The following is a 13,660-nucleotide window of genomic DNA, read 5'->3' on the forward strand; positions in this document are numbered from 1 at the left end:
TTACACAATATCCGCCGTTATAGAAGTAATGAAGGTTTATTAATATTTTTATCCAGTCGGATTATTTCAATTTTAAGCCTGGTCCGCAGAGAAATTCGTTGCAGGATATAAATTCTGCATTCTCTGAGATATGACCCAAATCGTACTGCAAATGTTTAACTTATGTTGTGTTTATTCATCTGATTTAAAAGAATTAAGAGAAACTTTCATCAGGTGCTGCAACTTTGCAATCACCCAATCATAAGTGTTGTATTGCATGTTGTAGTATTTTGGCACTAACAAATATGTTATCAGATTTTCTTTACCTGGTAATAATTACTTATCCCCTAGGACGTGCAGTCTTGTTAATGTTACTGTGACAGAAAAAAAAAAATTAGAGCTGAAGTGATGAATGTGTACGCGCTGAATGCGTAGTTTGCCTTTATGAGTTTTATTCGTCGCCCTGCCTTCACACAACACAGTATGCATGTTTTGTCACAAGCAATCAGTTTTAATTATGTTCATTTAAATCCTCAGCAAACTGTTCAAACACCGCCCAACCGGGCTACATTGACTCTTATATCGAGCATCTCCTTGGTCCAGTCGGAAACCCCGCAAGACCACGTGACTTGGGTCTTACTTCCTTAAAGAGTAAACATAGGCAACCGCGGAGCACTGTTAAGATAAACAAGCCATGGCCGATAAACTGTGTTAAGCTTTTAGTATTACACAAATATACAGCTATGTTACATCTGCACAGAGCTGCAAAGCGGCTGGAATACAGGAAAACCTAGATCGAAGAAACTCCAAGGTAACGATGTGCTCACAAACTGTCAGTCCCCCTAATTTTAATTTGTGTATTTGATACTGATACTGTCAATTCCCCCCAACCTCTCCTGTCTTTGTATGTGTGTTTTTGTTTGTGTGTGTATGTCTGTGCACCAGGGTTTGTGTGCTGTGTGGGAATGGGTTACATTCCTTGCTGTTCCGAATGGAGAATAAAGGGAGCGACGAGGTGGAAACATTGAAGACAAAGTTTGTGTCTGTGTGGCACAATGTGAAGTATAGTAAGTAATGTGCTTAAGCCAGGCGCGCACACACAACCCTTCCACCCAAAGTGTCTGTGTCCACTTTGTTTCTGTTGCTTTTGTTAATCACTGCTGCTCTGTTTTCGACCTGCTCATATAGTCCATTTTTATTATTTCTAAGCTGAATTAGGTTACTTAAATTGGAAGTTATACAAGTGAAATCAGTTTAATTGGCCTAGTACGTATTCACATACAAGGATTGTGACTATTTTATCAATTTTGTACACATACAGCTAAAAACAAAAACAATAAAGAGAGATACCACAACCATTATGTACACCAGTTTAGGTTCATGAGTCTTCACAAAAGAAACTACAATCATCCACTGACATAACAGCTTACTGCTGCTGAGTCAGCCCTTAAAATAGTCATACTGTCCACTCTGTTTTTTTGTGCGGCATTGTTTGATTTCAACTTAAGTTTATGTTCACTTAAAAACTCAATGTGTGTTTTCTACATTTTATTTAACGTTTAGTTGAAAAAAACTGAATAATGTAGTCAGATATCTTGGGATCAACCCTGATTGAATGAATGCTGCTGTGAAGTAGGTGCAAAAACAAACGAGTAAATATACCATACTCTTTATTTTTACTTGTTGTTTATTCATTTTTTTATGTATCTTGTCTAGCTCTTTAAAGCACTTTGGGCTGCATCTTGCATGAAAGCTGCTATATAAATAACATATTATTATTATTACTATCTTGGAGTTTGTTTTTGTTTTAACCCTCACCTGAACATATTGTCTTTTCATTTTGTATCTTAGGTTGGGCTCTGAAATCAAAGACCTCTTTCAGTAGAAATTCCCCAGTGCTTCTCCTCGGAAAATGTTACCATTTTAAGGTGGAAGGTATGATGAACACACATATGCACACACACATAAAATTTAGATTAAATCTACAGGTAGATTTACCATCCCCACGGGACAGAAGATGAAAAACTGCAAATCCTGAGTGGACCACTTGTCATTTGTTTGCCTCAGATGACGACAGTGTTACAGAAGCGTGCAATGAAGCCTGTGAGGAGGCGTCCGTTGTTGGGAACGTGGATGCTTTCCGCAAGGATTTTACGTCCCGGGTGTGGCTCACCTACAGGGAGGAGTTACCCCCTCTACCCGGCTCCACCCTGACCTCTGACTGCGGCTGGGGCTGCATGCTGAGAGCCGGGCAAATGATGCTGGCTCAGGCGCTCATTCTGCACTTCTTGGGCAGAGGTGAGTGGTGTTGGGACAGGAGAGGATAGAAAATATATTTTTTCACATCAAAACCATGTTAATTCTCTCTGGCTTTATCTTTTTTTAATTGTATTTAGAAATATTAGATCAGGCCTCTCAAATTATTTATATAACACTATATGAACAAAGGGTAAAACCAATTTGGTTAAAGAAATAAAAAGAACTAACTAGGAGCCACACAAACATAACTTTTGGGAACCCATGCTTGCTCTTCATGTTAGAGAAGGGGGCTTTGTCTGGAAAGACTGATTTGAATCTTTGGACTAGCATGGACATTTTCTTCTGAAAAATGCAAATCTAACTTCTGCCAACATGGTAAATATTTGAGCCTGCTTACACCCTGCAGTTCTCATGCAAATGAGAATTGTAACCAGCTGGTGAACTACAGTAAAAGAAGATGTGGACAACATTTTTTACAAATGTAGTACGCTTAGTTATAAAGAAATGTCATCCGTCATCGTACGTACTTGAAATACACCAAAATTGTGCCCTCAATCTAAAAGGGAAAGTTTAATTGAGTTGCTTCATTGAAATGAGTGAATTCCTCATATCTTTGTCAGATATATTGTCTCTGAAGTGTCCTGGACTTTACTAGGCCACGTAACGAAATGACTGCCAGTTTAATGCAGTCATTTAGAAAACAATATTTAAAACTTGTTCTTCTGTCAAATCTAAAATATGTCACTAATGAAATATTTCTCTATAAAATGACTAATGGCCACTTAAGAATATTTATTGATCAATTTCACTTTGATTCACTTTGAATCAAGGTCATTTAGTTAATGCCTTAGACTCTACTCAAGCCCTTTTTATAGTCTGGGCCACTCCCTTTCTCCCCGCCTTTGGCTCCCCCCCTGTTTGTAAGGCTAAGGCACAGTTAAAGTGAAATACTGGGACACTCAAACTTATAATTGAACAGAATGACACCTATTATGTTACTGAAGTGCACAAGGTTCTGTTCGTTTGAGTCAAAAGCCTCACATTTCCTAAGTTCTGAAAGACTTTTTGTTCTCAATGGTGATGCTGTAAATTGAACTTTGATGGGTTGAAGGATCAGGATCAGAGAGCCTCACAGATACCTGGTTGAATAAATACCTTCCAATATTTTCACGGTCTTTAAAACATGCAAGCTTTACCTGCACCAAAGTAGGATTTAGATGTTTGGTATGAATTGATTATCTTTTTTCTTTCTTGTCATGTTACAGTTGTTTTGATGTGACGTCTTTAATTTCATTGCATATTACTTTCAGTTAAACCGAATTTCTTAAATTATTTGAATTTGGTAAAGGTTGTTTTTGAAATGTGGCCGCCCCTTGGTCTTCAGTTTGATACATTCTTAAATGGGCATTCGTATAATGTATCTCTGATATAATATAGTTAAAATATTTTAAAAAACTCTTAGCAACCTTTCTTGCTTGACACCCTAATCAACTAGCACAAATATTTAAAGATTTTCCAAAAAACATGACAAATTATCACATTCAAATTTGTGTCTACAGTAATGTAGAAGATTGATTTACAATCACTTGATAAAGCGATAACGTTCCCAGGCTGTTTTAAAATTTACTTTGTTTTTTGGTCCATGTTTTATTTCTGATTCATTTCCACAGACTGGACTTGGTCGGAGGCGATGACGCTGCAGCCTTTAGACACAGAGACGTGGACTGCCACCGCAGCCAAGCGTCTGGTGGCCTCTCTACAAGGATCCTCCAGGCCCTCTGACCAAGGCTCATCACCCCTGCACCAAACCCAGGCCGCGGGATCTGCAGAGGAGGCGGATGCACATTTGAAAGAGATGTACCACCGCACCCTGGTGTCCTGGTTCGGGGACAGCCCCTCGGCTCAGTTAGGCCTCCACAGGCTGATCCGCACCGGCCTGACCATGGGGAAACAGGCAGGGGACTGGTATGGGCCTGCTGTGGTGGCACACATCCTCAAGTAAGTCAAAGAAAATGTTTTAAGTTTAGGGCACAACAACAATTATTTTTGGGAAATATATTAGATTTTGTGTGCAATAATGCTTTGATTTATCATTTAGTAAAGGAACAGTCTTTAAAAGAGAATTGATACTCAAAGGTTTTAGAACAATATAAAATGAAGCATGCTAGAACAAGAACCTGTGACCAACAAATGTTTGTCCTTTTTCCTTGAAATCATTTCATCAATCAGTGGAAAGGCGATTTGATATTTAATTTATTATAATCAACTAATCAAGCACTTGACATTGAATGTGCAGTTATGTAATGAATGAAAAACTTTGCTCAGTAGTTCTACAATAATGCAGTTACACGACATACAAAATAGAAATACATTTGAATAAAAAAACAACAATAACAAATAGTGCAAGCTCAGGCGTTAAATAGTCTTATGGCCAGTGGGCTAAATCTATCCCTGAGTCTGGTGGTTTTCTTCCTGATGCTGTGGGGTACCGCCTACCAAACGTAACTAGCTAAAGCAAAAGACGGTAAAAAAACCCGTAGGGATAAAACATTACATAATGCTAGAGTATGTTTCAGATAAATAAAATAATGCAAATGAACTGGAATTTTGTGGTGTATTAAATATCCATCCATCCATCCATCTTCTCCCGCTTTTCCGTCAGGGTCGCGGAGGTAACCGCTCCAGCAGAGAGCCCCAAACTTTCCTTTCCCTGGCCACATATACTGTTGTAAAAAACAGACACACTGATCTGACCCTAATTACCTTATTATTAAGTCAGTAATACCGTTGTTTTTAAAGTGATATACAGTTTATAGCGCTGATGTTCACTTAACATAAGCTCTATATAAAAAAACCCTCACAACATTCATCTGCCCTCTCTCCCTCTCTCCCTCTCTCCCTTTCCTCTGTCTCTTTCTTAGGAAAGCTGTCGAGGAGGCGATGGACCCTGGCTTGGCGGGTATAACTGCTTATGTCTCCCAGGACTGCACAGGTATGAAAGATGAGCCTGCTGTTGATAAAAACAGGATACTGGGCACAACGCCCAAACTGACCCTTCTTTTTCCACCATCTCTTTCTGCTGCTGCGGGGAGACTGTGGAGCTGAATAGAAAGGTGACAGGAGGCTCACTGTGTCTATTCCCCCAAAAATACATTCACTCCAAATCTATAACATCCCAAAGCAAACTCTGCTTGACCTCAATAACTTGGTTTTTGATTTATGTGTGTCAACTCAATAGCCAGAGCAGAAGATAGGTGGTCTGAGATGTGTTAAGAGTTTAATATTAGAGAGTGAGAGAAAATGGGGAGTGAATTAACTGGTGCACTGCTGATGACGTAACAGTGTCCCAATTAATACAATGTCAATCAAATCATATTAACAGTTAACTATGTGGATAATCTACTGATAATATTCTAAGTAATGTATCAAGCATATAATCTTAACAAGCATAGTTTCCTGTTTCAACATATGTAGGAGTATGTAGGATTATCTGTTGTACATTACTATAAATTAAATCTCTTTTGGTTTAGGATGGTTGGTTTGACAAAACAAGGAATTAGGGGGTTATCTTTGGATCGGAACATTTGTGGTGGACGTGTCATTTTCTAAAACGTTTGATATAAGAAGCTTAACAATTCTTTGTAAAAGTAAATGATAGATACCCACAGAATAATTCACAGAACCCCGTTTTGTGAAATATTTCAAAATAAAATGTGGCAGACACTGACTGGCAACAAATATGCATCTATCTCTACACTTTTGCAGACAGTTATGAGAAAGAAGAACTTAGTATCTCACAGATTCATAAAACATAATTTTCAAATATTTCATATTTTTGATATATGAAATATCATATTTCAAAAATCAGGACTGACCAGGGGAAGCCTGATGAGTGTCAGAGTGCTGACGGATTGAGGGCTGACAGACATGCCAGACATGAGAGCAGACAAATGACCTTTGTGTTATTGATCCTCCACAGTGTACAGTGCTGATGTCATCGATAGCCATAGGGCACCAGGAGCAGGGCAGCCCTCTGCAGAGGGATCCGATGCCCCTCCCATCTCACAGGGCGACCAACCGGTGTCAGCCTCCGCCCTGACTGACAGCCGAGCCGTCATCATCCTCATCCCTGTGAGGCTGGGAGGGGAAAAGACAAACCCGGACTATTTTAACTTTGCAAAGGTGAGAGATACATACAGGTCAATGGTAGTTGAACACATTTTTTTTCAGTCTGATCATTTCTTAATATTTTTGGTGTTTGATCATGTTTTTTTCATACTTTCTTGTGTAAACTAAGTAACAGTTATAGTCATACTGTAAAAAGAAAGTAGACATTATGGGGAATGGCGAGTTTCAAACATGTTTTAGTGTTATTGAGTTATTGTATATGGAAATAAATTGTAGGACTTTAGGCTCCTAGTCAGATGTACTTTGTGTTTCTTTGTCCCTCTCTCTGCATTTAGAGCATACTGAGTCTGGAGTACTGCATAGGCATCATCGGAGGGAAGCCGAAACAGGCCTGCTTCTTCGTAGGATTTCAAGGTTAGTGTTGGCGTAATGCGAAACACAAAAACACACAATGAGAGAGAGGTTGGTGTGAATAACAGGTTATTTTGCATAATATACCCTTCTTATGTGAAAAGACAAAGTAAGTTAATATATTCCTGTTTGCGTGAGGAAAACGGAGAGGAGTGGATATGGAACCAAAGTGAAGCAGCGCTTACTTTATTCTCTCTGACCCATCAAAGCCTCACCCATTTATCACAAGTAAACCTCCCAAGTTGTGAGCTGTAATTGATTTCCATAGGAGGCATGCATTACATTTCATCCGGGCCCCAAAGTGAGCCACTCTTCATCACCTTCAGGAGCCAGGAGGAACCTTCAGTTGTACATCTTGGCAGTCAATATTTACGCATTTACATTTTACCAATTTGAAATACAGTGGTGGATGATGTCTAAATGACAAGCAATACATTCTCCCTGCCAAGCCGCGGCTCAGCGCTGCATTTATCATATGCAAATGGTTGAATATAATTGCGTGTTTGTAAAAGTAATTCCCCCACAGAAAAATTAAATGACAACCCCTTTTTTTTGTCGGTGTAAAGAATGTGCTTGTACAAACGCATTTGATTATGCAGGATTTAATCCACCCTGGTGGATATTAAAAAGCAACAACCTTCTGGGAGGCATATTTGACGCACACAAGCCTAACAGTAGGCCAAGCGGGTGACTTTGAGCTACTCTGCATAGAAATTGGAGAGAAGCGCGTTTTTGTAATAATCCGATGTTTTTGAATAACTTGTCTTTTGTTTTGTCCTTGCAGATGACAGCTTGATTTACATGGACCCTCATTACTGTCAGTCTTTTGTGGATGTCAGCACCAGCGATTTCCCTCTCCAGGTAATGTGAAATTACACAGACGAGCTGACTGGAGCCCAGGTAATGTGAATTTAATAGTTTCTGTTAGTACTTAAGGGTATGAATCTTAAAGCAGCCCTCGGCCCAATTACCGAGTCCCTATCTGCTGATTTATTTGCTGCTCAGATGTGTGAAGCTGCCACTTAAGAGAAATACGGCAAATACCAGATCAGGTACTGTGAGCCTGAATATTTCAGGACCCATACATAAAAATCCTCACACAGCTCTGTATAGCAACTTTGTTTTATGCTTTTGCATGCCGTGGTACACAATGTGACAACACACCAGAGTTGTACATTTATGAATGCAGTGACAGCAGATAAATAGGATTTAATTCATCAAATGATGGAGGATACATCTTATTCGCTGTTGACGCTGCCATGGAGTGTATGAATGCCCCGCAGTTGTTACACATTATCTACAGCTTGATGAATATTTTCTCATGTATTTTGTCTGTTTTTGTCTAGTCATATCATTGCCCCTCACCGAAGAAGATGCCTTTCAGCAAGATGGACCCAAGTTGCACCATAGGTTTCTACTCTAAAAGTGCTCAAGACTACGAGAGAATCAGCCAGGAGCTTTCTAAGGTAAGGAACAGTATTGTAAGCAACAGGCCTTCTTAAAAATCCCTTCATCACTTATTTATTATTACTATTATTCATATTTTTACCATACTGCAATATGTATTTTGTTTCCTGCTCTGAAAATGTGTGTTAGTGATGAAAGTTGACCAGTAGATGGCACCATTTAGCCATGAATCGTCTCCTTGCTTCTCCAACCAGGCAACATGTTGGCTATATTTTGTAAGTCTTACCCCCTTTAGCTTCTCAAATTTCTGCTTAGAGGACTCTCTGGAGAAATTGTATTGAAATCAATACCCTCTATATCTAAAATAGGAGGTGCAATAAGACAACGCTCATTAGGTTAAGTGATGAAATTGAAAGCAAACTGTTATGAAGTGTACAGTATGGTGTAACACTCGCACTCCTCTGAATCACTGCTCTGTTGTTGTTCCAGGTGCTGCAGCCGTCAGCCAAGGAGAAATACCCCGCGTTCACTTTCGTCCAAGGTCACAGCAGAGATTACGACCTGTCTGCAGGCCTGACCCCGGAGAAGAGAGAATGGCCCTTTATCCGTGACCCATCGAGGACGGTCACCACTACCGGGGACTTTGTGCTGCTTTGACAGCGCTGTTTTAAAAGACTACTGACAGGGAACTTCTTTGAATGAATCCGAGTTTAATGAACCCAAAGCTTTGTGTTTTAGTCTGCTGGGACACTGATGCTTATGGGATTTTTTTAAAACTACAGTTAATACCTCCTCAAAATGTTGATTCTGATCAGACTTTACCCAAAAAAAATTGTTTTGACTTGTTGTCTGGAACTGTGAGCTTCCGGAACATTTTTAGGAAGCTTTTGGTGCTCAGATTCTTTTTAATGAGATAAGATGTCGTCTTATGCAAAGCAACATCTAGTGGAACTCATTCTGCACCAAATATCAACACTTATTTTGGAAGATTTTCTTTTGTACTTACTTCATGTTCAAGAAGTCTTAAAAATACTTTTCTCATAATGATCTTAAGGTCCAGTGTTCAAGGCTTATAGATTGTGTGGCGTGTTATTTTCACAGAGGTTGGGGAAGATAATTATTTTAAAGCCGTAATTAATATGGACAAAGGGCTTTCTGAACATTGGGAAACTTTTACTAAACTATTCTGCCAAAACATTTCATTAGACACGATGAATTCTTCCCCTGTCTGAATCACCTCGATTGCAGAAGCATACATGACATTTGTTCTGAAGGATCCTTATTTCCTTATCGTGCCAACATGTCTCTTATTCATGTTACAGCTTATGTCTTTCTCTGAGCAATAACATATAATGGTGTGATTGTTTGTGTGCCTCCTGTGTTTTTAGGTGGTATTTAAAAAAGTGGCCAGAGTTTTTCAAATGGATAATGCCATGTGCTATACCTCATCTATCCGTAACGAGCTACACTTAACGATGGAATTATTTAGATATAAAGTATTTACTGTATTTGTCTAATTTACACTGAAGTAAAAAACATAAAAAGTTTGAAGTCACATGGTTTAGTATAGTTGTATTGTAGCAATCTACACCTCATAATGAAATCGGAGACATATCAACTTTCCAAATGTTTATTATTTTATATGCTGCATGTATGAACCATTTTGGTTAATCATTTCAAAACAATTTAATCATTTCGAGCCATCCCTTTTTTTTATATATATATATATATATATATTATAGAATAAGCAATAGAAAGGGGATTCACTTACATTTCATATTATGGTCATTAATGTTTTTTCTTCTTTTGATTTCCTTTTCATCCATCTAGTCTCCAGCAGTGAGAGACTAAATGCTATAATGCTTTTTTTAAACGCCTTTACAGGATCTCCATCGTAACAAACTAGTGAAGTGAAGAAGTACAATGATGCCAAACTGGAACATGCACTTTGTTTTGATCCCTTTCACAGCACTCAAGTGTTCTGCCGGTTGAATCTATTGTATCTTTGCATTACAAATGTATGTCTGTTTGCAATAATTAACTTAGAAATGTTAAAAAAAAATGTTAACACTGCCAAAAAAAATGAATAAAGGCAAACTATTTGACTCTTCTAATCAGTTTGCTTCCTGTTCATCAACTTTTTGAATTTGAGGTCACTAGTTGAATAAGAAAGTGCTAGATACAAACCTCAGCGATGTGTTGAAATGTATTCAATTCCTTTCTCTCCCGGTCAAATGTAGTAGATTAAAACTAATCGTACGTGCTAACCATCTCTACAGCCCATTAACCAGGGACCGGAAAAAATGTGACCCAGTGACACTGGCAGCAATTGTGTTCCTCTGCAGAAGGAAAAGAAAATATCCTTGTGTGCAAAGCTCTGTTACCATGGATAATCTGTGAGTTGCCCCCTTAGTTTGAGCTATGCCGGACTGTTTTCCTGTACAATACAAATTCTTGTATTATGATGAGCCTTGCTTTTTAAAGGAGGGAGCTGTCCCCTCTGTGAGGAAGCCGGGGCAAAGGGGGAAGATGGACGGGGAGAAAAAGAGAAGAATCCCGCATCTGTTCTCTTCTTCACCATGGAGGAGAAATGGCAAAACACATAAAGGCATCATTTAGATCCCCTATCTGATCTGTGTTTGTCCATGTGTTTTTTTTCCTTCAGCGGATGACCAGCCGTCTGTGTGGACAGAGCGGGAACATCAAGTATGCAGAAGCAAAGGACCAGTGACATTTTCCAACTTTGGAGGATGGAAGGCTTGAATGGACAGGAGGGGAGGCGTAGGGGAGGGGGTGAGACATTTGGGGATTTTTGTCAGAAACATGAAAGAGCATTTGTGCTGGGGGGCACACAGCTCTCTGAGAGTTGACTGTGTTCTTTATGTATTTACAGGGGATGTATGAATATTTGATTAATGAGTCACAGGCTCAAGGGAAATGCAATAAGCGAGTGGTGGCTTTACAAAGCCAGCCAATCACACACACACACACACACACACACACACACACACCATGCCCTCTCGTTTAACACAGCTGCCTAGTGTCATTGACATTGCAGATTCTTGAAAATCTAATCTGCAGCAGAGCAAATTCCTCACAAAGAGGGAGTCCATGAAAGTCATTCCTCTGTTCCACAGATGGAGAGATGGATATGTGGGTTGGGGGGTGCATGAAAAGACCCCTAGACACCCAATAAGGATTTTATTTTGGTGTCATCCACAGGAAGAAATGGCCCGTGGCATGTAGCCCTTAGAGGGATCAACAGGGAAGGGGCCTACTTATATCTTAAGATCAAACCTGTATCATAGATAAACCCCAGATTAGGTTTTGTCCTACAGGCTTCACTTGGACAAGGACACCTTTGAGACTTTATCCACAAACCAAAGTTGTGATCTGAGAGCAGCTGGGGAATCTCAATACCAAGATAAGCTGTTAAAGGTTGTGTTTTTAGATGTTTTTCTCAACACATTACAGAAAAAAGGGGAGATAACCGAGTTGAGAAACACAATGTAAAATAGTGTATGTATAAATGATCAACAACCTTAAAGTATTTATAGACCAGTGAAAAAATAAAAGTTTTGGACATAGTAGAAAAAACAAGAAGTCAATCTTGCAATTTAAGTGCATGTAGATCAAGATTAATCATGTCATTTTTCTGTGAAATGAATGCTATTTATATATATAAAGTGTAATGTGTATTGGTTGGGGCCTGTTAAGGTCTCTGAGTCTCATTGACACAATGTCAACCCATAAAACAATTCTCTTCTTCATGAAGATATTATCTAATTTGTGTGACTTAGCTGTGCTGAAGAAAGTGACTGTGATGCACCACAAAGTGTTGTTTCTATTCCCTCTAACCCCGTGGTTCTGAGGATCTCCTCCAGCCAAGATCAGACCATGACTGATGACGTTAAGGAGATCCAAGAGAATTAGATTTAACAAAAAGGGGACGACACAGGGGGGAAAGTAATATGCACAGTCTGTGTACGTGTCTGCGTGTGTGAAGGTATGAATGCAGCTGTGTGGAAGTGAAAGAGCTAAAAAGCGATGTGTCTGGTCTTTTCAATTCACGAGTAGTGTGTAAATTTATATGGATGAGTGTGTAGTTTACACATGTACGCCTTGTGTGTAAGTCATTCTAAATCTTAGGTGTCACACTCCCTCCCTGTCTTCACACCAGGTGCAGGGGTGCTAGATTTATACCCAGTAGCCCTTGCCCACCCTTGTGGAATGCCATGCATCTTCAAACAGGTACTTCACTTTGAAATCTCATCTTGGCGTGATATCTCTAGGCAGCTAAATATATCCGGCTCCTACATCCCGCAGCCGTCGGAGCGTAAATACCGCCTGCACTGCCTCAGTCTGCATTCAGAGTCTCAAGTCTGTCCACGCAACTGTCCACTTGTCTCCGCCCGTCTCCTTCTACCAGCTCTTCCCCCATCTTTCCTGTTCACATGGGCTCCTGGAGAAGTGCTGAGGCACTGCATGCCTCGCACTTCTCTTCTGGGCCGAGGCCAGACAGATGTCATGATGCTGTGATTAATCAGCAGCACACAGGACAGAAGCTTTGAGTGTACACCCCCACGTGAACATGACCCGCAGCATATATTAGGTTAAAGGTTCTGCAACTTTTTTCACCACAGGAATCAAACAGGAGAAACATATTTTCAGACTATTTATATCTGCTCTTGGTTCTTTAATAAATCACAGTGCTGAAGCAGTCCCCATTCTTTCCCTTTTACAGATAAACAAGGCATCAATAGTGATGAGATTCTTTCTATAACCCACAATAATCAGTATTTTCCCATTGTGAGTATGTCGTCGCTTGTATTACTTTATTGTTTTGCAAGACAATTGTCACTTTTTTCAATTAATTACAAGAAATTGTAAGTTGAAAAGTCTGCAGATAGACAGTTATTAACTTGATGGATGCTAATTTGATGGGTTTATAGTTGGTTTTGTGTATTATTGAAGAAAAGGCTATCTTAATAGTATTGTGTTAGTGAATCCAAACATATCATCCAGACTTGTTTTAATGTTGTCTTGCAGTTTGTGGCTCCTTGATGATAATTGGTTAAGATAATGGATTGGACTTCAGTATCTATATACACAAAAAGGTCAAAGGTTTTTATGAATATAATTTAGAAATAAAACATCTGAATACAATCTCGATCCTGAGATTACCTTACGTTTGATAAGAGTTGAATAAACAATTATTATTTGAGTTGAAATGATAATATTGTCTTTAGGACAAGGACAGTGAGGATGGAGTCTCTTTCCCTTTAGATGAAATATTGAGTTTACCAGATGAATACATACTTTACATACTATGTGGCATTGCAGATCAGAATGAACACATCTTTACTTGATCTACTTTACCTACAAAAAGTTATGTGAGCGGGCTGTATTTGCTTTAAACAGCCATTGTTTTGCATCGGAGTCTTCCTCTCCTCCTACTGAGAGGAGTGTACCATGG

At 39.3% G+C, this 13,660-nt stretch overlaps 1 protein-coding gene across 2 annotated transcripts; it reads left to right on the forward strand.

The window, feature by feature from the left end:
• The first annotated feature begins 587 nt into the window (after positions 1 to 587).
• On the forward strand, positions 588 to 10,301 carry atg4c (autophagy related 4C, cysteine peptidase). 2 transcript variants are annotated; one of them, XR_010166484.1, is made up of 11 exons: positions 588 to 790; positions 925 to 1,046; positions 1,831 to 1,914; positions 2,047 to 2,277; positions 3,909 to 4,236; positions 5,160 to 5,230; positions 6,218 to 6,420; positions 6,702 to 6,780; positions 7,562 to 7,677; positions 8,124 to 8,243; positions 8,674 to 8,752. XR_010166484.1 is itself a non-coding variant. In XM_063891980.1 (11 exons), the coding sequence occupies exons 2-11, from the start codon at positions 971 to 973 to the stop codon at positions 8,839 to 8,841; spliced, it is 1,437 nt and encodes a 478-aa protein (XP_063748050.1). In that variant the 5' UTR covers positions 588 to 790; positions 925 to 970; the 3' UTR covers positions 8,842 to 10,301. The 2 variants fall into 2 exon arrangements, 1 of the variants encoding a protein (XP_063748050.1); XM_063891980.1 differs by having other exon boundaries at positions 7,562 to 7,638; positions 8,674 to 10,301.
• The last annotated feature ends 3,359 nt before the right edge of the window (positions 10,302 to 13,660 follow it).

Source organism: Eleginops maclovinus, chromosome 9 (assembly GCF_036324505.1).
Source record: "Eleginops maclovinus isolate JMC-PN-2008 ecotype Puerto Natales chromosome 9, JC_Emac_rtc_rv5, whole genome shotgun sequence".
In the NCBI taxonomy this organism is placed as follows: Eukaryota; Metazoa; Chordata; class Actinopteri; order Perciformes; family Eleginopidae; genus Eleginops; species Eleginops maclovinus.